This window comes from Solea senegalensis, linkage group LG7, assembly GCF_019176455.1.
Source record: "Solea senegalensis isolate Sse05_10M linkage group LG7, IFAPA_SoseM_1, whole genome shotgun sequence".
NCBI lineage: Eukaryota > Metazoa > Chordata > Actinopteri > Pleuronectiformes > Soleidae > Solea > Solea senegalensis.
Genome location: NC_058027.1, coordinates 7,362,448 through 7,390,435, shown reverse-complemented (window position 1 = coordinate 7,390,435; position 27,988 = coordinate 7,362,448). Strand labels below are relative to the sequence as shown.

The 27,988-nt window shown below is 43.4% G+C and overlaps 1 protein-coding gene across 1 annotated transcript; it reads left to right on the top strand.

The window, feature by feature from the left end:
* Window positions 1-298: 298 nt before the first annotated feature.
* Window positions 299-27,988, top strand: LOC122772612 (fibronectin-like). The gene is made up of 43 exons (XM_044030795.1): window positions 299-585; window positions 1,242-1,367; window positions 1,566-1,703; window positions 1,794-1,925; window positions 3,619-3,756; window positions 3,847-3,993; window positions 4,095-4,283; window positions 4,382-4,564; window positions 4,657-4,833; window positions 5,636-5,791; window positions 5,891-6,019; window positions 6,114-6,257; window positions 8,004-8,125; window positions 9,774-9,942; window positions 10,041-10,217; window positions 11,257-11,385; window positions 11,474-11,563; window positions 11,672-11,866; window positions 12,718-12,996; window positions 13,083-13,346; window positions 13,429-13,523; window positions 14,327-14,495; window positions 14,704-14,790; window positions 15,002-15,193; window positions 16,287-16,565; window positions 17,553-17,744; window positions 17,826-17,915; window positions 18,712-18,978; window positions 19,070-19,186; window positions 19,255-19,416; window positions 19,513-19,668; window positions 19,766-19,882; window positions 20,593-20,862; window positions 23,036-23,223; window positions 23,316-23,403; window positions 24,455-24,634; window positions 24,715-24,804; window positions 24,932-25,120; window positions 25,618-25,707; window positions 26,111-26,559; window positions 26,681-26,819; window positions 27,609-27,770; window positions 27,855-27,988. Exons 1-43 carry the CDS (start codon window positions 444-446, stop codon window positions 27,986-27,988), a joined length of 7,128 nt encoding a protein of 2,375 aa, XP_043886730.1. The 5' UTR covers window positions 299-443.

The following is a 27,988-nucleotide window of genomic DNA, read 5'->3' as shown; positions in this document are numbered from 1 at the left end:
TTGCTTTTGCAGCAGCATCATGAAGCCAGACTTGTTTTGTAAACCTCTGACCCTGTTTGACCCTTTTTTTTTTGAACGCCCTTTGACCTCGTCTTTTTAATCTGACCTCTGGGATTCTCCTCTTTCATCTCCATAACTTGATGTTTGCGTCTGTCTTGGTTCACTTTTCTTTTCTTCATATCTTAAAAGTTTCCAGTGTCAGCATTGCTCACACTCAGCCCCGCCCTCCACTCGGCTGTGGCGGTGTGCGCGGGTATAAAAGCAGCGCGCTCCCCTCTCCTCAGCCTGGTACACCAGCTGCAAGGAGCAGCGCAGGAGGGACACAAACCAAACCTCACTTGTTTTTGTTTTTTTCCACCCCAAGCAAAAGTCCAGTCCTCCTTCTTTCATAACTAACAATCCTCAAGTTTCCTTTGTAAGATCCTTGTTTTCCTCCCCTCACAATGACCGGTAGCCCGCTCACGGGGCTGCTGGTTGCGCTGTGCGTAAGCAGCGCAGTCCACTGCGTGCCAAGCAAGAACAAGAGACAAACTGGACAATATCGCGTGTATCCTGAGCTCCAAGACCCAGCGGCCCTCGCTCCAGGTTAGTACATACACTTCACTGCACATCTGGAAACATCATTGGACATGATTTTATTTCTAATGCGTGTTTTACCCACACTAATGTCACGAAAATGACTTCATTCTGCAATAGATCTAACATTTCCTTTAAGATCAATCAATCAAGGCAAGCATTTTATTGTGGATCCAAACAAATTTGCAGAATGAACACACACACATTAAATGTTATGTAAACTTTCCTGACACCGCTATATTCCTTATGTTATTTAATTGTATTAAATGCCATTATATGCCATTACTATTACACTTTTATATTATGTATGTTATTGCTTTATTATGGTATTTTAATAGCTATGTTCTTTGTTTCTGTGCATTGAGCCACACAACAACATTGTTTACTCTTTTGAGCATTGAAACAGGTTAATATGATACAAATGGTTATCATGACATCATTTGACCAAAAGTAAATTCAAGTAAATAAAAGTCTGGTTATGATTAACTGTAAGAAAAACAAAACAATTAAGTCTATAAACAAGAATAAAAGATTACATTTGGTTTAATCAGAGAAAGATGGCTGAAGAGGAAGAGTAAAGTCATTTTTTGGCACCGCTCTGTCCAGCTTCAGTACTTGTTGTATTTGGCTCCACTTATTTGCTGTTGTTTTGTGTTCGTCTGTAGTCGGCTGTGAGGAAAACGGTCGATCATACAGGCTGAACGAGCAGTGGGAGAAGCCTTACCTCGGCAGTACACTGGTGTGCACCTGCACTGCGGCCTCGGACATCAAATGCAAATCCAAGCCTGACGGTCAGTGAGCCCTCCCCTCCTTACTTCAGGGCCATTGTTTCACGCACAAAAACACCACATGTAGTGACTTAAGTGGCTATTCAAAACATCTGGGGACTCATTTAGCCTGTACTTGTTCTCATCATTGTGTCCTTAAGCAGCCACAGAGAAAGCCACAGTGCGTTGACCTTTGGCTGTTTCCTCTGTTTCTAATCTCAGTGGTAGAGTCCTGTTATGACAAGTACAATGACCGCACATACCGGGTCGGTGAAACCTACGAGAGGCCAAAGGATGGAATGATTTGGGACTGCACCTGCATCGGCTCCGGTCGAGGCAAGATCAGCTGCACCATCGCAAGTGAGTTAAAAAGAAAATGCACTTTTTTAATATAAGATAGTGAGTGAAAGACAAGTGGATTTAAGCTCCGTCCGTGTGTGCCATTCACAGATCGCTGCCATGAAGGTGGGAGGTCGTACAAAATCGGAGACACCTGGCAGAGGCCTCACGATACCGCCGACTACATGCTGGAGTGCGTGTGTCTTGGGAATGGCAAAGGAGAGTGGACCTGCAAACCTGTGGGTGAGTGATCAACTTTATACCTCACGGCTGCCACCACACACACACACACACACACACACCCGCACTTGGGCTACAGTGTCACCGTGTTTGACATCATTCTAAATATTTGACAGCAGTTAAAGCAAACAAAGTGTGTGAGTGCACTCTTTCCTCTTAGGCCACATTTTTATTGATTGTTTCTCGTGTAATCGTCCAGAGTGACTCAGACTTAACAGAATAAAAAGAAAAGAATCAATGTTTTTAGGCAAATATTAGGAGCTATAGTCAGAAAAGTTTGAAATAGACGATGTAGGCTTTTCATTACTGCAGTATTGTTTGCTTCTTGCACTAATTGGAGAAATGTTGTAGCCACACATTCCTCCTCTCGTCCACAGTTTCCCACATTTTTCTCCTTGTAAAAGTCATCCTTTATTCACTGAATCTGTTTCCACTGCTCTTTCTATCATTTTTCAAGGGTTTTTTCCAATTTACTATTTCCATAACATTTTTTATGCACCAAAAATGTGCCTAAAAACAGGCGAATGGAAACCCATCTTGTTTTGTTTTATATAGAAACAGCTGCTGCACAAAGAGTTTATATCCCAGTCCCTAGTTTGCCTTTTATATTGTTAAATACACTATTTAAAAACCGAGATTGTCCAAACGTAGATTGTGAAAACCTAGATTGTCCAAATGCAGATTGTCCAAATGTAGATAGTCCAAACACAGATTGTCCAAACCCAGATAGTCCAAACACAGATTGTAAAATTTAGATTGTCCAAACCTAGATTGTCCAAACCTAGATTGTCCAAAATAGATCGTCCAAATGCAGATTGTCCAAACGTAGAACGTCCAAATGTAGATCGTCCAAACGTAGATTGTCCAAAAGTAGACTGTCCAAACGTAGATCGTCCAAACCTACATCGTCCAAACACAGATTGTCCAAATGCAGACTGTCCAAACCTACATCGTCCAGACTTAGATTGTCCAAACGTAGATTGTCCAAATATAGAACGTCCAAACACAGATTGTCCAAACGTAGACTGTCCAAACACAGATTGTCCATACGTAGACTGTCCAAGCGTAGATTGTCCAAACACAGACTGTCCGGATGATTGTCCAAATGTAGATCGTCCAGACTTAGATTGTCCAAATGTAGATTGTCCAAATGCAGACTGTCCAAACGTTGATTGTCCAAACCTACATCGTCCAGACTTAGATTGTCCAAGCGTAGATTGTCCAAACACAGATTGTCCAAATGCAGACTGTCCAATCGTAGACTGTCCAAACGTAGATTTTCCAATCGTAGACTGTCCAAACATAGATTGTCCAAACGCAGATTGTCCAAATGTAGACTGTCCAAACGTAGACTGACCAAACGCAGAGTGTCCAAACGTAGACTGACCAAACGCAGACTGTCCAAACGTAGACTGACCAACGCATTGTCCAAACACAGATTGTCCAAACTTAGACTGTCCAAACGCAGACCGTCCAAGCGTAGATCGTGTAATTGTAGATTGTCCAAACATAGATTATCCAAACGTAGACTGTCCAAACGTAGACTGACCAAATGCAGACTGTCCAAACTTAGACTGACCAAACGTAGACTGACCAAACGTACATTGTCCAAACGTTTTGTCACATTTGACAGGATCAGTGATCTTGCGTCAGTGACAGTTGCGTTGAATGACATTGTGCCGCGTTCTCTGCGCAGCTGAGCGTTGCTACGACACCACCGCTGCATCATCGTATGTCGTGGGGGAGACCTGGGAGAAACCGTACCAAGGCTGGATGATGCTGGACTGCACCTGCCTGGGCGAAGGAAACGGACGCATCACGTGTACCTCCAGGAGTAAGCAGATACATAAACACTCACACGCGTAGAGAATGAACGCGCGTACAATTTACATCCATAATCAACCATTTCTGTTCCCCCAATCAGACCGCTGCAATGACCAGGACACCAGGACGTCCTACCGTATCGGAGACTCGTGGACAAAGACTGATGCAAGTGGACAATTCCTGCAGTGTCTGTGCTTAGGAAACGGCCGTGGAGAGTGGAAATGTGAAAGACACAACACAGGCCGAAGTGAGTCCTAAAGCTTGTGTTGAAAGTGTTAACTAAATGTCAGTAATCATGAATCAGACCCTCTCAGTCCTGACATCCACGCACTGCTCGCTGTTGTTCAGCCACAGGTGTAGTCGCGGTGAATACCGCCCACACCGCGACCCAGAAGCAGATCGATCCCCCCATTGAAGGAACCTGCCGCACGGACTCTGGAGCCAGCTACTTTGACGAGCAGCGCTGGATTAGGACGCAGGGCAACAAGCAGATGCTTTGTACCTGCCTGGGAAACGGCATCAGCTGTCAGGAATGGGGTGAGTTCAGGGGAGAAAGGGAAAAAAAGCAGGATCCAGACTGGAATTTTTCATTCCTTCTTGCTTAAACAACACTCCTCCCTCTTTTGTCTGTGTAGAAGCCAGAAGCCAGGTTTACGGTGGTAACTCTGATGGACGGCCGTGTGTTTTCCCCTTCGTCTTCATGGGAAAGACCTACTACTCCTGCACCTCAGACGGACGCACAGATGGACAGCTCTGGTGCTCTACAACCTCAGACTATGAGACGGACAAGCAGTACTCTTTCTGTACTGAGAAGAACGGTGAGATGTTCACTTGAGCTCAACCATTTTATTAGTTTCTGCAACAACATTTATCATTTCAACCTTTTTTTTTGTCTCCTCCTCAATTGTAGCCATCGTGGCAACACGCGGCGGGAACTCCAACGGCGCCCTGTGCCACTTCCCCTTCCTCTACAGCGGCCGCAACTACACCGACTGCACCGCCGACGGACGCCGCGACAACATGAGGTGGTGCGGCACCACGCACAACTACGACGGAGAGCAGCGGTTCGGATTCTGCCCCATGGCTGGTGAGCACATGGCCACTGATTTGACTTGCTCCACCTCATGCAGTGATGAATGGGAGAGAAATGTTATATTAGCATTATTTATATTGTGAATGGCAATGATCTTTAAAGAGTTGGTGACCATGAAAGACGTTGGTCAAACCAGGCTGTGAACCATCAACCTTTTTAAACATTTTGAGCCGTATCTTGCTCTCGTGGGTGATTGCGTTTAATGGTTTCACGGCTCATTTGTTGACACTTTGGGTCTAAATAAGTGGGTTTGGTCACGGGAGAGTTAAAAAGTCTATTGAGGGTGTTACATAACACCATCACACACACACACACACACACACACATTCTCATGCTCATAGACATAATGCATTCCCTAGCCTGGGGGTCGCCAACAGGTCGTCCTAACTTGTTAAATCATTGTTAATAATTATTAATGAATCAGACAGTGTCTTCACGTGAATATCCTAAATCAATAACAATAGTGATAATAATATTGATAATATATAATTAAAGATAGACCGTGCAACTTTGTTATTTCAGAAAGTGACCCCTGGCCTTACCCTCACAACTAAATGCCTAACCCTTAACCTAAACCTTAACCATAACCAGTTAATGATTAACTCTAACCTTAACCATAACTACAGGTCAAAATCTTAGCCCTAAACTTAAACCAGTTCCTCAGAAATGAGGTTGTGCCGAATTAGGACCAGGTGTCAGTGTTTATGACAGAAAAGGTCCCGAAAGAGATTACACACACACAAATTAAGAGAGACGAAATCTAACAGTTTTTCTTCGTCTGTCTGTGCTCATGCAGCCCACGAGGAGGTGTGCACCACCAACGACGGCGTGATGCACCGTGTGAACGACAAGTGGGACAAGCGCCACGACACCAACGGTCACATGATGGAGTGCACGTGTCTGGGGAACGGCCGCGGCGAGTGGAGCTGCATTGCGCACTCACAGCTGCGAGGTCAGAGGGAGAACTCCAAGAAAATAGTCGTATGACGGGACAGTAACACGGAGGAGTGTGTGTCATTTTCACTCTCTTTTCTCTCCTTCCCGTGTGCAGACCAGTGCATTGTGGACGGCTTGACCTATGAAGTAAACCAGGAGTTCTCCAAGCGCCACGACGAGGGCTACATGATGAACTGCACCTGCTTCGGGCAGGGACGCGGACGCTGGAAGTGTGATGCTCTCGGTGCGTTTGTTGGACAAATACATTTATTATTGTTGTTAATATAAAATCATCCTATCGTCTGTGCTGTTGTCTCACTGTGTGCCTTCTATCACAGATCAGTGTCAGGAGCCGCAAACCAGAGCCTTCTATCAGATCGGAGACTCGTGGGACAAAGCCATCCACGGCATCCGTTACCGCTGCTCCTGCTACGGCCACGGCATCGGTGAGCTGCGGTGTGAGCCCCAGCAGACCTACCAAGGTAAGACATATAATCTATATATAATCTAACATCATTTCACGTGCATCCAGTGCTGCGTTCACTTTGAAAGTCCAGTGTTTAGGAATTAGTGGCATCTAATGGTGAGACTGCAGATTGCAACAGATGGAGTTTTTCTCAAGCACATAAGGGAACTATGTTGGATTTAGAAAGTGTCTTCTTAATTTTGGTAGAAAGCTTCTGCTTCAAAATGCCAAGTGCTAACTCTGGCCGGTTTTGTCTACTGTGGATACACGACGACACAAGATAGCGGGCTTCATTAAAGATCGGCCGAGACGCCCAAAACCAAATGATTTTTTATTTAAAGCCATTAAAAACATAGTTCCTAAATGTTACACACTGTTACGTTTAATCTGTGCCAGAGTGATGCAGCTTCTTAGAAAATCAAAATAACAGTCCTGCACAGGTCAAATCTAAAAACACTGACACACTTTTTAGCATTTGCTTCACTCTCGCTCTAATATATATGTATATATATATATATATATATAAATATACATATATATTATATTATATATATTATATATATTATTATTATTATATTATTAATATCACATGTATATATATATATATATATATATGTATAATTATTTTCATTATTTTCATCTTCTTAGATATGTTACTTATGACGTCAGATCCTCCGGGTTCAGATTTTTAAATTTTCTTCAAAATTAATTTAATTTCTTTTAATCCTTGATTTTAAATGAGTCAGTTGAATGGCTGTTTGTGTTCCAGAGCAAACAGGACCATGTCATGAAACCTTTCATGGTGCAAATCTGTTAAAATGTGTAAAAAAAAGCAAGTAAAAAATATAGAAATGTGATGACTGCCAGTTGTTTGGCTCAATCAAGGGCTCAATCCGTGCTCACTGCAAGATAAAGCTGCAATTATTATGTTTTCACAACCAAATAAGGTCAATTGTCTCAAACAAGACAAACATCTTGCAGCTGCTAGAGCTTTGTTTGTGTTTGATTTATTTATTTATTCTTTCATTCATTTATTTATTTATTCATTTATTTATTTTTTATTTAACTTTCTGATGACATGCTCCCTCACTCCACCCCTCCCTCACCTCCTGTCACACGTCAGTGAAAATGAAACGTCCACCTCAGCTCGGGTTGCCGGGAATCAGGGGGTCGGGTCCAGGTCGCGGGGGTCTTTGCGACTTTGAAGTGAAGTGAATGACGAACTGTCCTTTATGAGTCTTGTTGTTGGGTGTTGTTGTGCCGGGGTGAAAGGGATGCTGGGGTTAGTTTGGTTAGCTTTAAACACACACACACACACACACACACACACACAGTCTCCAGTATCTCCCTGCTGGTTGGGTAAATGTTGCTTAATGTGATACTTTGCTCTGTGTGTGTGTGTGTGTGTGTGTGTGTGTCCTGAAATATTGACCTGAAAAGTTACAGTTGCAACCTTTATCTCACCGTGGTGAGCCACAGACGAGTGTGTTGTGTGTGTGTTCTGTGACAAAGTGTGATGAATATAGTGCTGTGGTGTTATTTCACACTGTCAGATGTCAGTGGGTGTTTGAGCTGTTTCAGCACCGTCTGGTGGTTTGGTTTTATCCCAAGACAATCAATCGCTTTAACACCCCCCCACTAAAAGAGCAGCCCGACTCTCGCCCCCACACCGTCTCCAGGTAACACTGTCGTATTATACGTCTTGGACAAAGTGTGAGTCTTTGTTTCCTTTGTGTCCTTTTTCTCCCACCTGAATCCTCAGACGGCCACAGACCAGTCCAGGTGATCATCACGGAGGCGGGAAAACAGCCAGACTCACACCCCATCCAGTGGAATGCGCCTTCATCTGTTCCCATCACCCAGTACATCCTCAAGTGGAGAATTGTGAGTCATTCTCGAGTCATTAAAGGGACAGTTCACACTCGTTTAAGCCACTTGGAATACTCACATAATAAAATCTACGTCCGCTTAGGTCTAGAATATCGATGGAACCTGACATGTGACATGTGTCCAATCAATCAATCGTGGTCGATTTTCCCGAGCTTCCTTTGTCAATGACGCACAGTACAGACATTTATCACAGCAGCAGCTTGTGAATGTGTTTGTTTCCCAAAACCCTGCTCTTTTTAATAATTCAATTCACTTTTATTTATTTTATTTATATATCAAATCACAATATACACTAGTAACGTGTGCGGTTCTGAACGGGTTCGAGCCGACTAGTTATTTTCAGCGGCGTCCCCGCGCATGTCGTTCCAAATTTCGAGGGGGATTGGGCAGCGTATGGCAACGTTATAGGGCACTTCCTGTTTAAAATGGCAGACTTCCTGTTCAGTCAAATGCGTGTCCGTAAACCTGTTCAGGGAAGTTCCCTTGCCTTACATATCAAGTTTTGTGCATCTTAGAGTTTACTTCCTGTTTCGGGCATTCCACTTCCTGTTGGGAGGTCATCTTTTGCAGACATGCTCAGGACAGGTCCCTGGTGTCACATATAAGGTTTTGTGCAGATCGGACAACGTATGGCAAAGTTAGAGGGCACTTCCTGTTTAAAATGGCCGACTTCCTGTTCGGTCAATGGCGTCTCCGTAAACATATTCAGGGAAGGTCCCTTATCTCAAGAGCAGAGAAACCCAACATTTCACACAATGGGGGACAGAGGAGAGGTGGAGGACAGAAAAGGGGGGCAGAATAAATAATAAACAAGAAAAAAATATAAAACATCTCGTCAGGTGTGCAAACACCTTTACAGTCAGACAGCTTTTTTCTGGCTGAAAACATAAGTTTTGTAAACCGTTCACTCAATTGCACCAAAGTCCACACAGGAGTTGTTCATCCACAGTTGCCCGGGGGTTCAAATCTGTCTTTTTTGTAACCTTAATGACACAAACTCACCAAATGAGGTGGCAGCAGAACAGCCACTCCTGTGTCACTATGAGCTTAAAAACGCTTATTTTGTCTATGGTGCTGGGTGTGGTAGAGGGAGTGGCTTACAGAGGCTTAAAGAGCTGTGTAACTGTGGGAAACATATTCTTAAAATACCGTACACTTGATCAGACTGAGATTTTATTCCATGAGCATTTTGTGAAGGCTCAGTAGTTGACCTTATGTATTCATATTATTGCTATAAATGTGTTGGCTGGCAGCGTCACAGAATGTGGGCAAAGAGACTGAATGAGGGCAAAGACCTTTGAGTGCTGTTGACTGAAGTCTGAGCGTGGACCAACAGGAAGATTAGAGGACGCATAAATACCGTCATTTACACTGTGCCGTCTTTAGATACTCCAAGGAAAACATCCTCCTCCCTTTCATTTGCATGTTTTTGCTCCCGAGGCTTCAAAAACAAACTGGTTGAAAGGTTTAACCCAATTTAACCCAATCCAAACAGGTTTCCTTTGAAGGGATTTGTACGTTATGTACATCCAATTAATTCAAAGAGTTTTCCAGCTGCACGCAAACACAGCGGGAACACTTCTGAATGAATGAATGAGTCAAAATGAGTTCAGCAGATAAAGATATTCCACTTTTCCAATAGAAAAATGCACGAGCACCCTGGCGTGAGACCGCCATCCCTGGCCACCTCAACTCCTACACCATCGGCGGGCTGCGTCCAGGCGTCACGTACGAAGGTCAGCTGATCAGCCTCCTGCGCTATGGACGCCGCGAGGTCACGCGCTTCGAGTTCACCACCACCCACGGTTCTTGTGAGTAGACGTGGTCTGGCAGACGTTCTCTCGGAGACGAAAGATTCGAAGGAGAATTCACCGGACCGCGACGTCCACTTTTCTTTTGTCTTTTAAAGTGGAGACATCGGAGGGAGAGACGGACCAGCCGGCTCCAGTCGTGGACACATCTGAGTCCGTGACTGAGATCACCTCAAACAGTTTCGTGGTGTCCTGGACGTCGGCCTCTTCTACCATCTCTGGCTTCAGGGTGGAGTATGAGCTCAGCGAGCAGGGGGCAAAGCCCAAAGTCCTGGGTGAGAGTCTTTTACCACCAGCACTGAGACCTCTGTAAATGCCCTGTTTTTGAGTTTGAATCACAGTTTAACCCACGAAAAAACAAGATGGCCCAACAATGCCATGATTGACAGATTGTGAGACAGTTACATTACGATGCGTCATGATATCAGAATACAAAATATTAGCAATCCACAATATTATCGGCACGATATTGGCATTTGGACAATATTGGCCCATAATGAGTGATGGCTAAAACAGGAGGCTGAATTGGCCGCTACCTCTCCAACTATTCTTTTTTATGTTTATTCATTTTAGTAGAGAAAACATTACATTAATTTCACTAGAGCCGAGACAACATTATTATTATTTGTTGTTAGGTGAAGGGAAAATGTATCGGTACTGGTATCGTTATCTGCCCTGGTATCGTTATCTGCCCTGGTGTTTGCGATATATCAACACATCAGATATCGGCACAAAGTCCTACAAACCTCCTTTTCTGTGTCAACCTCCAACTTGACATTGTCCAACTTGGATCAACAAAATTATTGCATCAAAAAAATCATCATCATTCATCAGGCAAAGGCTTATCAACCACAATAATAGAAGTTATCCATGTCAATAAACAGACAAGTTAATGAATTAATATAAGAAAATACAGCATACCTTTTCTGTAAGGTCCAGTGTTTAACATCCAGGAGGGCAAAAATTTAATATGGTACCCATAATTATGTTTTTTCCTGGCATATTCTTGCTTTAAAATGAATAGAATTTGTTTTTGTAGACTTACAATAAACCTTTTATTAGTACTTTAGGGCCAGGGCCTTGCATTATTGAGGTACTAGGTATATTTTGTATTTAAAGTGGAAGTTTAGTACACAAACAAAGTTGAGTGACATTGTTTCTGGTACACAAAGGCCACCGTAGTTGCCTGGGTGAGTAAAACTGGTCTATTTAAGGGAATAGAAATAATAGAAAACATAATGTACTGTACACTGTGCTGTCCCTACTACACTTCAGACAGATGATATACTAACTCGTGGTCTTCATCTCCTCCAGATCTTCCCCGCACAGTCAGCTCCGTCACCATCAGTGATCTCCTGCCAGGACGCAGATACAACGTCAACGTCTACGAGCTTCCGGATCAGGGACAACCGAACCTTATCCTGACCACGTCACAGACCACGGGTAGGCAAAGGAGCTCCTTCCTCCACTTGTGTCATGACGTGAAATGAATCTCAGGATCCTGCAAATTGATTGTCTTTGTTTTCCCCAGCCCCTGACACGCCTGCTCAGCATGTCATCGACGACGTGGGCGAGACCTCCATCCGAATCAGCTGGACCAGACCTCAGGCTCCAATCACTGGTAAGAAAACCACCATCGGAGCTTTCTGTTAGTATATGGGATTCACGGTCAGATTTAGAGGCGTCTTTTACTCTGGCTGCTGTGTGAGCGCGTACTTGTACCTGCCAGGTTACCGCGTGGTGTACACGCCGTCAGTGGAAGGCAGCAGCACTGAGCTGAACCTGCAAGACACAGAGACCTCGGTGAACCTGGTGGACCTTCGCCCCGGTCTGCTCTACAACATCAGCATCTACGCTGTGGAGGGGAACCGGGAGAGCGAGCCTGTCTTTGTGCAGGTCAACACGGCTGGAACTCCTCCTCCTGGTACACGCATTATGACACACACACACACACACACACACACACATTGAAGATAAGACTCAGCTGAGCCAATCAAATTTATATTCAAAGCTGATATTCCTGACTTTTTACTCCTTCAACCTGGCAACGCAAAATACAGATTTATTATTCTTGGAAAAACAAAACCAAAGTGTTGCAGAAGAATACTTTATTTGCACATTTTATGTTATATTATTTAATATGGATTATTAATCATTTACTTATCAATTACTAAATGAATCCTCAACTTTTTTTTTTTAGTAATTAAAACAAATCTGAGATTCTGAGATGTTTAAGATGTTTCTTAAATGTGGATATGTTCTGGTTTCTTTGCTCCATATATCAAATAAATCTGATTCATTTTGGTTTATGGACAAAACAAGACATTGGAGAACATCATCCGAATACTCGATTAATTGAGAAAATAACCGACAGATAAACCGATGATGTAAATAATGGTTAGTTGCAACCCTAATTTAATAACAGATGGAATTCAACAGATACTTGGATTAGCAAAAAATGAATTAAAGTTTTTCCTCATGAAATATGGTGTTGAGCATAGAGAATTTTTATTTTAAAGAGATTATGTACAATATGTGCCTATTCTTTTACTGATATCTCTTGCAAATTTGAGTGATTTCCACTGATATAAGTGGTCAGTGCACACACTGGTGGTCTTAGAAAGTCACCTGGCAAGTTTGAAGCCTGTTTTTCTGCCAATAAACCCTCCGGAAAATGATAAAAATGGAGCTTTAAATGCATGTTGAAAATAGATAACCGACATACAACTCGATACACTAACCCCTGACAATCAATCTATCACTTCCTGTCCACAGAGGAAGTCCCGGCACCCACCGACCTGCAGTTCTATGAGGTTTCCGACGTGAAAATCACCATCACGTGGACCGGTCCACCCAACGAGGTGACCGGTTACAGGGTGATCTTCTCCCCCGTCGGCACTGACGGCACTGACACCAGGCCTCTTCAGCTGCCCATCTCGCCCAACGCGTACGCTGATATCACCCACCTGCAGCCGGGCAAACTCTACCGCTTCTACATCTACGCCATCAGTGGCGGAGTAGAGAGTGAGCCTCTTGTGGGGCAGATGTCCACAAGTGAGTGTCGCTTTGCAATCGTGAGCCTGAATTAGACAAAGGGAGATCACTCAGATTTGTGCCTTACGTTTTTTTCATGTTGCCAGAACCGGACGCACCCTCCGACGTGCGTTTCTCCGACATCGGCCCCGACAGTGCGCTGGTCACCTGGGAGGGTCCTCGTGCCGTTGTCACTGGATACCGTCTCTTACTGAGCATCGAGGGCTCCAGCCCCGTGGAGAAGAGGATTCCAGGCAGGGTCACCCAGTATGCTCTGAGGAATCTGCGGCCAGACACGCAGTACACTGCCATCCTGCACTCTGAGCTGAACAATGACCTCAGTGAGGGTGTCACCAAGTATTTCACGACCGGTCAGTATTCGAAAAAAAACAACCAACAGAACATCTGCACAGAGTATGTTTGAATTTGTTGTTAAAATGATTGTTGTTCCAGCTCCTCAGATGGGAAATGCTCCCGTCTTCAGCACGGAAGTCACTGACTCTGCCATCACCATCTCCTGGATACCTGTCCGCAGGTTCAGCTACAGGGTAAGAGCCTGCGGGGATGTCTAGAGCAGCCCTTACCCAATGTAAGGCGGTTGCTGCTCATTTTGGAAAAATTGAAATATCTTCTGCATTTCACCAAGAGCCTGTAGGGTGATAAAACGTCAGGAAATAACATGTAAACTTTAAGTCAGGCCTTTACCTGCCAAGGGTTTAAATCAGGGTTGTCAAACATACGGCCCGGGGGGCCAGAACCGGCCCGCCAGAGGGTCCAATCCGGCCCATAGGATGAATTTGTTAAAATTTCACACTACGATTACAATCTAAACGTGATGTCAAATACAATATTTTTCACTTCCAGATACCAGTGACTAAATGTTTGTGCCTTTATAGATCCAGATGTGATGTGTAAATTATAAGTTTAGGCATGATATTGTTGAAAAAAACAAAGGAGTTCTTGTTGTTCATAGGTTATTATGCTATTATTTCACTATTTTTACTCGTACGGCCCACTTGAGATTAAATTGTGCTGTATGTGGCCCCTGAACAAAAATGAGTTTGACACCCCTGGTTTAAATAATCAATACACATGAATGTAACTGTTTGGAAAACAAAGAAAAACCTGCAACCAATCAATATTTTAATGCAATTAGTGAGTCAAATAAGCATATGAAATCAACCATGTTCTCGACAGTTAGCAGTTTGGTAACTGATAAAATTGTCATTACCGTGTTTACACTTAGTCGCTCTGCCCCCATGTGGTCAAAAATAACCAATGAGTGTAGCCTGTAAGTGTGTTTTCTTCTAATTTTGTCTGATCTTCGCACGTCTGCCTCCTTCCGTCCCAGCTGTCCGTGCTCCCCAGTCAGCAGGGCGAGTCACCCAGAGAAGAGACCTCCGACTCCGGGCGCATCCATATTCCCGATCTGATTTCTGGAAACCAGTACTCCTACACCGTTCAGCCCATCTTCAATGGCCGCAACCGTGGAAACCCCATCACCCGCACCGTCGTCACATGTGTGTATTGTGTTCAGTTTAACAGAGAGAGAGAGAGAGAGGGAGAGAGAGTTGTCTGCTGAACAAAAGCTTCCAAAAAAACATGTTGTGCAACCAGATTGAGTTCATACTGTCGGCGGCCCACGTAACACTGGACAAGCCATTTGGCCGTGAGCTATGGGAGAAGTTTCTCATGCTTGTATCACGGTCTGCTTCTCTGTCCTCACAGCTGTGTCCCCTCCGACTGACCTCAGAGTGGAGTCCAACCCGAACACAGGAGATCTCACTGTCCACTGGGACGCCTCCAAAACACCAGGTAAATATTGACTGTGCTGCCCACGTACTGGCAGCCCATTGGCTCACACCAAGTCTAGACCTTGGCCTTCAAATGGTTTTCCCCTTTTTATTTATTTAATTTTTTTGACCCTGACAAATGTCTCTTCCCGGTATGTCCTTTCCACTTCTCACAGCGACTCAACCTCTTGACACAATGTTCTAGCTCCTGCATATTTGTCGTGTTCCCACAGGCGTCACAGGCTACCGGGTGACGAGCACGCCCACCAACGGACAGCTCGGAAACTCTTTGGAGGAGTTCGCCCGCGCAGATCAGACCTCCATCATCTTAGAGAACTTGAACTTGGGGATGGAGTACAACATCAGTGTCTTCGCCACAAAGGGTCATTTGGAAAGTGTGCCCATGTCCAGTATTATCACAACAGGTAGGAGCCACCAGGAGGGCAAACAGGCTGCGAATGCACAAAACAGTTAAAAAACTCACCACATTTCAGTCATATTTTCATTATTCCCAAAGTTGCACTGTTTTCCTCGTTATGTCAAAACCTCTCCCCCATTCCCACCAGACAAATTAATTCATGTTTTTAACATTCCTTAATTCTTAAAACTTGGGACCGTCAATCGTATCACGTGAACGGCGTCAGCAAGCGCCGTCAAACTGCATTGTGGGTTCCGTTGCGTCGCTTGATAGAAGTCGAGAGCCAGATATTCAGATTTAAGTCAGCTTACACACAGTCAAGTGCAGCTTTGGAGGTCCGTTGTGTAAGAACTGCTGACATCTACTGGTCAAACTGCAGATTGGTAACGACTGCAGATACGCTAGCCTTCACATACCAGAGAGGGCATCGTCTGTGCAGTTAGTGATTTGTTTGAGTTTTTATTTGAACCCTTTTTAACCCATTACTATGTTAAAACGCACAGTATATACAGATGCTACAAGAATGTGCAATATAAAGTGTCTTATATCCTTTTTTTCAGCACAATCAGTCAATATGATGGAAAAAAAAACAACATTTTCACCAACTATATAAACACACCCAAGCAAAATGTACTTAAAATGTTTAAAATTGGATTGAATTTTGTGACATTTGGAAATACGTGACAGTTTAAAGTTCACTAGGCTAATTTTTATGGTCAAAAAGAAAAGAAAAACGGTCTAATTTTGTCACTTCTGCACAATCATGGTCGCACAAAAATGTCACACACTGGACCTTTAATTATCATCACCTATACTAACATGATCATTGGCTGATGCATGGAGATCATAGATGATAAATGTGTTGCATGCTCAGAACTGCTTTGATTATAATGTGTTTATTTAATTCTGAATGTCTGTTGGACTGAAGTCATTTGGCATCGTCTCTGTCCAGCATGGCTCCTGTTACACCACACTGGCTGCTTCATTTTGGGAATGAAATGAATGTTATTGGTATAGTCACTGTAATTTGTATGGCTTCTGTCTGTCTGACTGTCTGTCTAATTTTTGCTTGCGCTTTACACCTGGCCTAACCCTTCCAGACATTCCCAGACCAAGTCACATTGACTTTGTCGACATAACTGACACCACCATTGGCCTACGCTGGACGCCCCTGAACTATACCGCCATCACTGGTTACCGGATAATGGTAGTCACGTCAGGCCAGAACATGCCCATTTTTCAAGATATGGTGGACGCGTCTGCTGGTTATTACACCGTTCACGGTTTGGAGCCGGGCGTGGACTATGACATCAGTTTGGCCACTGTTACCGAGGAAGGGGAAAGCGAGCCGACCACATACACAAAGCAAACGCAAGCTGGTGATTTAACTCTTTCACTCAATCACTCAATAATTAAGAACAAGAAACAACGTACAGAGGATGATAATATTGATAATAACAATCTATAAAGGAGTGGGAAGAAGAAAATACATGTAATCCCACTCCTCATACCCACAATTAGAGAAAAAAAATGATATAATTCATAATACACTGTAAAAATCGCTTCCTAAAAATAAGCCAAATATTCTTAAATTGATTTAAATCTTGTTTCTTCTCATGGGGCAAACAAAAATACACAAAACTGAACACAATTTAAGAAAGTTCAACTGGTTCTTCCCAATTAAACCATAATAATTTACATCTTAGAATTTCTTATATTTGTACGCACACCAATGTGTGACAGTGATTGTGTTTCACGTGTTTTACTTTATTTTATTATTTGACACTTCATAGACAGCAGTGGTGTTACTGGTAATTAAAGCTCAAAACTAGCTGTGGTTTATTGTATTGAGACAAAGTTTGGTATTTTTTTCTTAAAAGTAGAACAAAGAAAGAAGCAAAATAAAATAATGCAAGAAATAATAAACAATAAACCCTGAAAGTAACTAAAAAAATCATCAATTGTCCCTGTAATCCCTTTGTTTAAAATGATTTAAGCTTGGACGTACAGTATATGAAGATTAGTCATGTATGTCATAATATGCAAAAACTCTTCCTCATAGTGTGTAAGTTGAATTATTCCCTCTCTCTCTATCCTTGCGCATGTTTTCTCTTTATTTTGATATTTCATCAGATCCGTAATTTTGATGTAAAAATATCAATAGAACAAAATTATATTTGAGTGTTTTTAATGTACATTTTCCCCCCAGAACAAAGAATAGATGTTTCAAGTAATTTGGTAAATGGGAGAATGGGCCCACCACTTTGGGAAGCACTGGTACAGCAAACCTCAGAATTGACCACTGAACGACAGTTCTTTGCTGTTTCGATATCAGCTCTTAATATTTAACCCCTTGTCCCTTCCAGCCATTCCAGCTCCCACCAACTTGCAGTTTGGAGGTGTGGGTCCTGACCACATCAGGGTGACCTGGACAGTCCCGCACGTTGCCACGCCGAGCGACATCGCCCGCTTCGTCATCCGCTACCACCCCGTGGCCACGGATGACGACATCAAGGAGGTTAATGTCGGCGGCGCCACCAACACCTTCCTGCTCCAGAGTAAGACCACGGCGAGACCACATTGAGACTGAACTCTGTCCACTCCGGCTGATTAATCCTCTCTCTCCGTATTCCGTTCAGACCTGCTGCCCAACACCGACTACAGGATCAGTGTTGTGTGTGTGTACGCTGAACGAGAAAGTGAACCAGCCTCAGGAACTCAGAGGACGAGTGAGTCTGACTCTGATTTACAGTCTTTGTTGAACATTTGTGTCCAGTTAAAAATAGTGTTCCATCTTTAAAGTGAGAGGATATGCTATGGTATGTATTTCAGTATGACATCGTAAACGGGGATTTTATTGGCCTAATAATGATATCATGAGGATTTAAAAAGTAAAACTGTGATATAGTTGTAAAAAAAAGTTCAATGATTTAAGTAGATTATTTTTTGATTTCGTTAGAATTATATGATTTTGATTATCAGTATTTAGTAGTGCTCTATTTAGCTGTGTTTTTCTTCATGAAATTGCTAGTCCTGTTGAGCCTATTTTAAAGTTTTTGATATTTAAAAAGTTGGGTTTTGGAGGGCGTCACACATTATGTATGTCATTTATTGGATGGGCCTATGTTTTTGTTTTTTTTACCAGAGTGAGAATGCAGGCAGACAGGATTCCTTTGGACAATAAAATCTCACAAAACAGCAAAACTGATAGGACATGGTTCATGGTTCGTTAGTGGTCTTTTGGTTAAGTTTAGTTGGACTTTGATTGGGATTTGATTTAGTTTTCTAGATCTAAATCTAGACATTTCGTCATTGTGCCATTATCTACATCTACATAGAAATTATATCTGAGACCTAATGCAGCAGAAAACAAGGGGTATACTGGCTGGCAGTAATGTACTTTATTTAATTGTCCTTTACAACAACCCATAGGTGACCAAAGTGCTTTACTAATAAGTAAAGAATTAAAATTAAAAGAATAAAAAATAAAGAGAATAAAACTTTGATCTAAATGTTTCCCTGCAGCTCTGGACTCTCCCACTGGTTTGGACTTTTCTGACATCCGCACCAACTCCTTCACCGTCCACTGGCTCGCTCCGACCGCTGTCATCAGCGGCTACCGCATCCGCTATCAGAAGACCAGCGGCGGGCGAGCCAAGGACGAGCGGCTGCCGCCAACCAGGAACTACTTCACCCTGACTGGACTGACGCCAGAGACCGAGTACCGCATCGATGTGTATGCCGTCAACAACAATCAGGAGAGTCAGCCTCTCACTGGCACACAGGCCACCAGTGAGTTTCCATACTGGTCCCCACAATCACCTGCTGAAATCAGACGTCCACTCACACAATAATGCATCTTCTTCTTCTTTTTTTTTGTCAGTCTCTGATGCGCCCACTGATCTGGAGGTGGTATCATCCACCCCCACCAGCATCACCATACGCTGGGACGCCCCCTCTGTCACTGTCAACAACTACAAGATCACCTATGCATCGACAAGTGTGTATTATTCAGTTCCCGAAATGAAATGAAAGCCTTCGTATTCTAAGTTTCCTCTCTTTCTCCAGGCGGCGAGACTCCTCAAGAATTCAATATCCCGGGCACTCAGACCACGGCCACCATTACCGGTCTCAATCCTGGCACCGACTACACCATCACGGTCTACGCTGTCACGGCACGAGGAGACAGTCCTGCCTCCAACACACCGGTCTACATCACACACAAGACCGGTACAGCAGCGTGACAGAACATTTAAAGTTCTTCTTAAAAAAGAAATTGAGAATTTCAACAAAATCTAAAGCTCATTTTGTTCTTCTCTCCTTTAGATATTGAGCCGCCCAACAACATGAAACTGACTGACGTGAGTGACAACGCCCTCACGGTGCGCTGGTCTCCTGCTCAGGGACCAATCAGAGGCTACAGAGTCACCAGTGTACCAAAGAACGGCCGCGGGCCCTCCTACTCTGAGGTGGTGGCGCCTGGTAAGACGGCACAAAAGAACTGCTTTTTTCCATCAACACAAACACCTTCCCCCCGATCCCCTCCATCATCTTCTGCTTCCCTGCTCTTGTGTTCCAGAGCAGACACAGATGACATTCACAGGTCTGATGCCCACTGTGGAATATGTTGTGAGTGTCTACGCACTGGGTAACGACGGACACCCCTCTTCCCCCGCGGTGGAAAACGCAGTCACGGGTGAGTTTGGTCCAAGATTTTGAAAGTTATTTGGTGTTACCAATTTCTAGTTAGTGAAATTCAACGTCTGCATTCAGCCTGTCACACCAGTAGTGAATACACACAAGCAGATAATTGGGATTGGGGATTGGATGCCTTGCTCAGGGGCCCCCCAGCCCTTGGGTCAAGGACCTAGAGGAAACACTTAGAGAATGCAAGTGTCCAACAATGTGACAATCAAACCATTTGATGATGACTCCATCATGATCCATCCTTTTCAAATGACAAACAAACATGGCCATGAACATAAGCTCCTCTTTGGCAAAGGTAATTGTAAACTGAACTCTGAAACTGTCTCACATTTATTTTGGCATTGGGAATTCACTTGCGCAGAAATGTTATATTTGGCTGTTATGATCACAGACTTTTTTGCGTACTTCTTGCTCAATTTCACATTCATAAATGCAAATCCTCAAACAGGAAACCACGTTTTCCTGCTGCTCAAGGCAGAATTGGAGCGGAACATTCCAACTGCCCCTGAAAGAACAACAGTCAACAGTCAATCAAAGACAGTTGATATTTGCAAGAAGTTGAATGTCTTTACTGTCTATTTATTTATTTCTGTGTCCATTTACTTTTGAGTTTATCTTTAGCTTGTGCTTTTCTTTCTGTGCCTTTGTCAAAGTTTGTTTAAAAAATTGTAATGAGAAATGACCCCTTATCTCCTGCAGCTATGGATCGCCCCAAAGACCTGGCGTTCTCTGACATTGACTCCACCTCCATGCGCATCACTTGGGACAGCCCAGACGGCACCGTGACATCATACCGCGTCCTGTACTCCAGCCCAGAGGAGGGCGAGCGGGACTTGCGTCCAGCGCCCAGAGGGGACCAGGACAGTGTCGTGCTGAGAGGCCTTCGCCCCGGGACAGAGTACACCGTAAAAGTCATCGCTCTGCACGGCCAAACAACCAGCACACCTTTGGTGGGAACCCAGGCTACAGGTAGGAATACAGTTGTTTTTTTCTATTTTTGTAATTCTTGACTGATTTTGTTCTCAAAAACTAAACCAGAATAAGTTAGTTTTTGGATTACCTGTTTTAATTCAATTCTATTGTATAGCGCCGGATCACAACATACATTATCTCAAGGCTCTGCCCATAAACAATATCATCAAGAGCAGAGAAACCCAACAATTCACACAATAAGCAAACACTAGGCATCAGTGGCTCAAAGACTCAAAATTGTGGCGGCCATCTGCCTCGACCGGTTGTGGTGAAAGGAAAGATGGGAAACGCTAACCCCAGAAAGGGAGCAGAGAAAGGACAAGATGGAGGACAAGATCGCTCAGTGATGACATATTTATAGAAGTACAATGTCATTTATACAAGCAGCAGCAGAGATTGTTGATAAAAATGATACTGATATCGACTTAATATATGAATGATATAGTAATTATAGCCACGGAACTGGATCTGGATCCTGCAACCTGCAAGATGAGAACACAGAGAGGGTTAATATTTATAGTTTATTTATTATTTTTATTGAAAATATTTAAGTGACAATAAAAAATAAATGCAGGTTAGAGATGTGTTCAGTGAATTTTGATTTAACGCCCATAACTAAAATCAAGGCTTGATATCTGGAAGTTTTAATATTATTTAGAACTAGGAGCAGTGGGCAAAAGTAGGGGAGCAATGGGGGTTGGGTACTTTTCTCAGGGGCACCCAGCCTTTAACCTGTCAGGATTTGAACCAGCAACCCCACCGGGTTACAAGCTGAATTCATTTTCTGCTGAATTTTGACGAATGAGACAAACACTCATACAGTATGTGCTAGTATTTGTTACCTGTTTAGGAGCTTTTCTGTCATCAGCACTGACCTTGGCAGGACCAGTAGTCCTCATGGAGTCCTCAAAACCTGGTCCTAATGAGGCAGAACTTCATTCCTTATGTTTAGGGCTAAATTTGAAATGTGGTTAGACTAAGAGTTCCAAGAATAATTTATGTTTACTTTAGGTTATAGTTGAAGGTTATGAAAGGGTTCCATGTTTGTTTAAAAGCTTTAGTAAACTGCAAAGCTTGAATCCTTGAGTGATGTGGCAGGATTTGTCTTGTGACGACTGTTTTCTCAGCAGCAGAGCGATGAGTGAGGGGTTTTTGGTGTTTTTGTGGGAGGTGAACTTCTGATAAAACACTCAAGAGGCAAAGTGTGGGAGACTTTTAATGGGACCCTGCAGGCCCAGAGGGTGGAAAGTGTCTCGGTGAAAACGATCCAAACAGAGTGAACCCGCTGACATATCCCGATGGCGTGAAGATAAATGTGGTGTCTGTGGTCAGGTGTCTGTGTCTGCCAAACCCTTTTTAAACATTTAACTCTGTTTGATGTGGGTTCTATGAATAGGTTTAGTTTGTATAAGTTTATATTAGTGGTTCATATGAAAGGTGTTAGTGCAACTGTCCGTCCACAAATCCAGGTTGGGAGGGAGAGAGCCAGGTCATTGAACCTCTTTATTTCTGGTAGTGTTTGAAGTTTTGAAAAGTCTTGTGATTATTTATGAGTTCCTTCAGCTCCAACCTTAAACTGTATTATTATCTTGATGTAAAATTCATTTCAACAGTTGGTGTCATGTAAAGTGCTGCACAGCGGCAAAAGATGACACATTTAAAGGTCCAGTGTGTAAACCTTAGGAAATTGAAGAAAAAATTGGACAATGTATTATACACAAAAAAAATAAGTGATTCCTTACTTAACTCAGGCTGCAATGTGTTATTGTCCACCTCTAATATCAACACATGCATGATTTAAGTTATACCAGGATTCCCACACCTTGGTTGTTTAAATTTAAGGACTTTTCAAGGTCTTTCCATGACCAATTTACTCAAAATTCCAGGACTGAATGTGCTGACACAGCTTAAGATGGGAGGGCGTCTTGTAAGAGCTGCTTCGCCCATGGCATCCACTTTTTTTTGCATCTGGACAAGTGATTGTCCTTGATGCAGTCCATGTAACATTCTTTGAATTTTCTTTGTCAGAGATCTTGAAATGTGCAATGTCCTGTCTTGCTATGGAATTACTCTTGCTAGTAATTACAACTTGTTTGTTCTGCGTAGGCCTAGTCTACGTACATCAAGGAACCCTGTTTTACATTCCTTAACTATTGTTTCTGTGCCACAGTGATCCCTGCTCCGACCAACCTGTTGATCTCAGAGGTCGGCCCGTCGACCTTCACTGTGTCGTGGCGGGCGCCCACTGCGCGCCTCACCGGCTACCGCGTGGTGGTCATCCCCAAGAACATCAACAGCCCCACCAAAGAGATGAACGTCGCCCCAGACACCACGCGAGTCATCGTACCAGGCCTCATGGTAAACACGGTTTCCTGTCTCTGTATCGATCCATAGATGGATTCAAAGTCAGCCAGTGAGTGTACATTTCCCTGTATGTGTCTGTATCTTAGGTGGCAACCAACTACCAGATCCATGTGTACGCTCTGAAGAACTCAGTGTCCAGCCGACCACTAGAGGGAGAGGTGACCACACTGGAAGGTAACTATTTCCACACTGGAAAAAAGGCCACTCCAAAAATAAGCAAAAAAAAAATCTGCCAATGGAACAAGTGAAAATTATCTTGGTAAGATTTCTTGAAATAAGACATTATATTTACGCCTTACAAGATAAGAGTGATCTTGAAATTAGCAGGGAAAACACATTTTTAGCTATGTTTTACTAGTATTGTGATGTTCTGTGTCTCAAAGTTCTCAAAGTTAGTTCTATAATAGTGACACTGTTCTAGATTTAAGTCCAACACCTCCTTGAAATTAGATTAGAAACTGGCATTTTGAGACAAAATGTCTTGACGTTAGCATTCCTGACTCGTATTAGGCAGCGTTGGAAAAATAGCCACACTGTGCTGTGCATTGTGAGTTGTGAGCTGGGCATGTTGACCATGCAGTTTTCAATAAAGCAGATTTGTTGTCCCAGTTCAAGTTAAGTCTATGTCTTGAAACAAGACGATTCATCTTTTTACAAATAACACAGCAGCTTAAACACCTTATGACGTGTCAGAAAAGCTTGTTTCATCTGAGATATGACTCAAAACAAGATATTCATATCCATCTAAAACAGAGGTGTCAAACTCATTTTGTTCAGGGGCCACATTCAGCACAATTTGATCTCAAGGGGGCCGGACCAGTAAAAATAGTAAAATAATAGAATAATAACATATGAACAACAAGAACCCCTTTGTTTTTTCTCCTTTGTTTTTACATTTAATGAAGGATAATTTTACAAAACATGAAATTTCTTGAGAAATATAAGTGCAATTTCAACAATATCATGCCTAAATTTACTATTTACACAGCACACTGGATCTATAAAGGCACAAACATTTAGTCACAGGTATCTGGAGCATCTGACATTACATTTAGATTAGTGTGAAATTTTAACAAATTCATCCTGTGGGCCGGATTGGACCCTTTGGCGGGCCGGTTCTGGCCCCCGGGCCGTATGTTTGACACCCCTTGTCTAAAAACAAGCTCCTTTATCTCACTTAAACTTCTCACTTCATGCCAGTTTTTCCTTCTCTTCCTCTCTGCAGACGTGACTCCTCCTCGTCGCGTGCGCATTTCTGACGTGAAGGACACGTCTTTCACGCTGAGCTGGCGCAACAAGATAGAGACCATCACTGGTTTCCTCATTGAGGCCACGCCATTGGGCGGCTCGCAGCCCACCGTCAGCAGGACCATCCCTGGAGAAACGCGCACTTACACTCTCGCAGGTATCCCACGCACCTTTCTGCTAAGCAAACAATTTAAAACAGCAGGAGCAGTTTGTGGATTTGGTTTTGTTTCTCCTCAGGTCTGCAGCCGGGCACCTCATACTCCATAAACATGTACACTCTGAATGGCAACACCAGAAGCGCTCCATTCACCCTCACGATTCAAACAGGTACTACACGAGGTCATACACCCCTGCAATACCTGCATAGCCCACCAGGGGGAGGTTCACAGCCCTCACATTGGGAGTTGCTGCTTGAGAACTAAAACTGATCAAAACTTGATTTCCCTGCACACAGGTCAACCAGTGGTCCAGGCTCCCAGCAGCCTTCGCTTCACATCTCTGACCCCCACCTCCATCTCCTTCACCTGGCAGCCTCCTCCCACACAGATCACAGGATACTATGTCACCTATGAGGAGTCTGGTGGAGCGCCGCGGGAGCTCCTCCCACGACCACATGCTGGTCAAAACTACGCCACCGTATCTGGTATGAGCTTTTTTCAAGCAACACCACACTGCCACTGAGTTTGCTTTACTATACTGCTTTGTATTCATTTGGTGTGTTTTTCTTTAATATTTGCTTGAACCATAACTGAAAAATATGCTGGAATGATTCAATTCAATTCAATTCAATTCAATTCAATTCAATTCAATTCAATTCAATTTTATTTGAATACATTATCTCAAGGCAGTGTACATAGACAACATCAAGGAGAGGAGAGAAACCCAACAGTTCACACTATGAGCAAGCAGGTGTGCGGTCATCTGCCTCGACCGGTTGGGGTGAAAGGAAAATGGGGGACAGCGAAGAGGTGGGGGACAGAAAGGGAAAATAATAATAATAATAATAATAATATTGATAATACATGTTACAAAGTACTTCCCAGTCAAATAAGTTAAGGACAGAATAGAAGACATGGTTTTGTGCTTTTTCTTTTAATTTGTCTGAATAGAAATTAATTAATTCATTCATTCTGCCTTCAGGTCTGAGACCAGCCACCGAGTACATCATCAAGATCATTGCCGTCCAGAACACACAGAGGAGCACACCTCTAGTGGGCCGCATCAGGACCCGTGAGTATAATCACGTTTCTTTACCGTACTGTGGTAAATGCAACGGTGAAGGAGATGCATTCAAATTATTTCAAGGGTAAACATCTCGTTGAATGGATGGCAGCTTTATTCTGCTCAGAGTTTGGCTCAGCAGCTCAGAAGCCCCTCAAATAATAAAGAAATAAAAATAAAATAATAATACCACCTCTACTTATTTTGAATGCCTTCAGAAATGTCATTCAAAATATCCCGTGTGTGTATTATAATGCTGCATTATGACACACTTTGCCACCAAGTAGCGCCACAGCAATGCTGCATAGCCATCGCCCCCTGCTGGCCAAGATGTGTTACAGCAGCTCTGCGCTCAGCCCCCCTCTGTCTTATCTAACCTGCTTGCTTCCCTAACCCCGTCTCTCCCGCCCAGAACCAGACTCCCTGCTTCCCCTGCCGCTGCCCCACTTTCCCGGAGGGGCTGATGACAAGCTGGATGTCCCCGAAACTGACTTGGACAACAGTGTCCAGGTCGTGGGCACCAGTGGCCAGGATGCGCTTGGCGGTCAAGGCCAGAATGTGGAGTACACTGAGTTTAACAACAATGGAGATAACAGGTTGAATGGGAACAGTGGTAACCCACTGTCTCCCTATGGGCAAGTGCGTGAGCCGCTGGTGTTTGTGCCCCTCCCTGACGCAGAGGGACGCAGGCTGCCCATACTGAAGCTGAACGTGCCCGTCGGCACCACCTTTGGTAACGAGACGGGAGTGCCACAGGAGGCCCAAACCCGCACCAGCATCTCCTGGGAGCCTTTAAGGCAGAGCAGCGCCTACCTGGTGTCCTGTCATCCTATCACACACTTAAATGAGAAGATGTTCCAGGTAAGAGACCTACTCAAGTCTCCAGTGCAGGTTATTTATGTTATTAATCATTCACGTGGAGAGGAAACCTCTGATTCCATGTGGACAAACCTCACTGTTTTCTCTCTGTGATGCGTCCCAGGTCCGTCTGCCAGGCACAGCCACCACTGCCACCCTGATAGGACTCACTCCTGGAGCCAACTATAAGGTGCTGGTGGAGGCTCTGAAGGGGGCGCTCAAACAGAAGATTCTGGAGCAGATCGTCACTGCTGGAAACACCAGTGAGTACAGTGAAGAGTGTGAGAAAATTTAACCTTTTAAACTTCACTGAGATCAGTATACAGTATAAATGTCAGCCCATGGCCAAGTGGAAAGAGATCCTGGCTTGTCACCAAAGGGTTACAGGTTCAAATCCTACGTCAAGGGCTTGTGTGAACCTCACTGATCACTTGCTTCTTACTGGTTTTAACATAGAACATCCCATCACTCCAAACATGGCTTCTCTTCACTCTACAGTCTTCTTGTTTTTATTTTTTTGCATTTGGTGTTCTGAATTTCTGAACACTCAGAAATTGTTGATAAAAGTGCTGCATAAATAGATTTTTTTTATTTTTTTTTTTAAACATACTAGTTCAGCAGAAGTCACTTAATTCATCCTTGTGGACTTAAAGGGCTGTTTCGGCCTTTTTTCCCACTTAGTCAAATGAAGAATACACTTAAAATCAATATGATGCTGCTGGGTTTGTTTAATTCACATTCTATCACAGAGTTGGATTAAATTTGACCATTTTTTTTTGTTTTATTTATTAAATGTTTTCAGATCTTTTACTCGTAAAATGTGTTATAATTGACAGAAACACAGTGAAGAGCAGTGCAGGGCTTTTATTTTCTTAGAAGGAAGTAACTTCGACGTCGTCCTTTTGTCAATTTAATTTATTATTTTCAATCCCGACTTCCTCTGTTGTTCAGATCCACTGTCTAATGATCAAATAACACATTTGTCTCTGGAAATTTGGAAAACAAGTACAATTGCTGTGGTTTATCATTCATCTTCACATTTCATTCTCCAGTTCCAGACGGAGTGCCCTCTACTGGGGACACATGTTATGACGCCTTTACTGCAACACACCACGATGTCGGTGCCGAGTGGGAGCGAATGTCCGAGACAGGCTTCAAGCTGTGGTGCAGGTGCCTGGGGCTGGGGAGTGGACACTTCAGATGTGATTCATCAAGTAAGTTTTAAGAGGTTTTTTTTTCTCACAATCATGTTTAATAGTTGAATTCAAATCACTGACTGTTATTTCGTCCGTTGTCAGAGTGGTGCCATGACAACGGCATCAACTATCGCATCGGAGAGAAGTGGGAGCGCCACGCAGACAACGGTCACCTGATGAGCTGCACTTGTTTGGGAAATGGCAAAGGAGAGTTCAAGTGTGAGCCACGTAAGTAA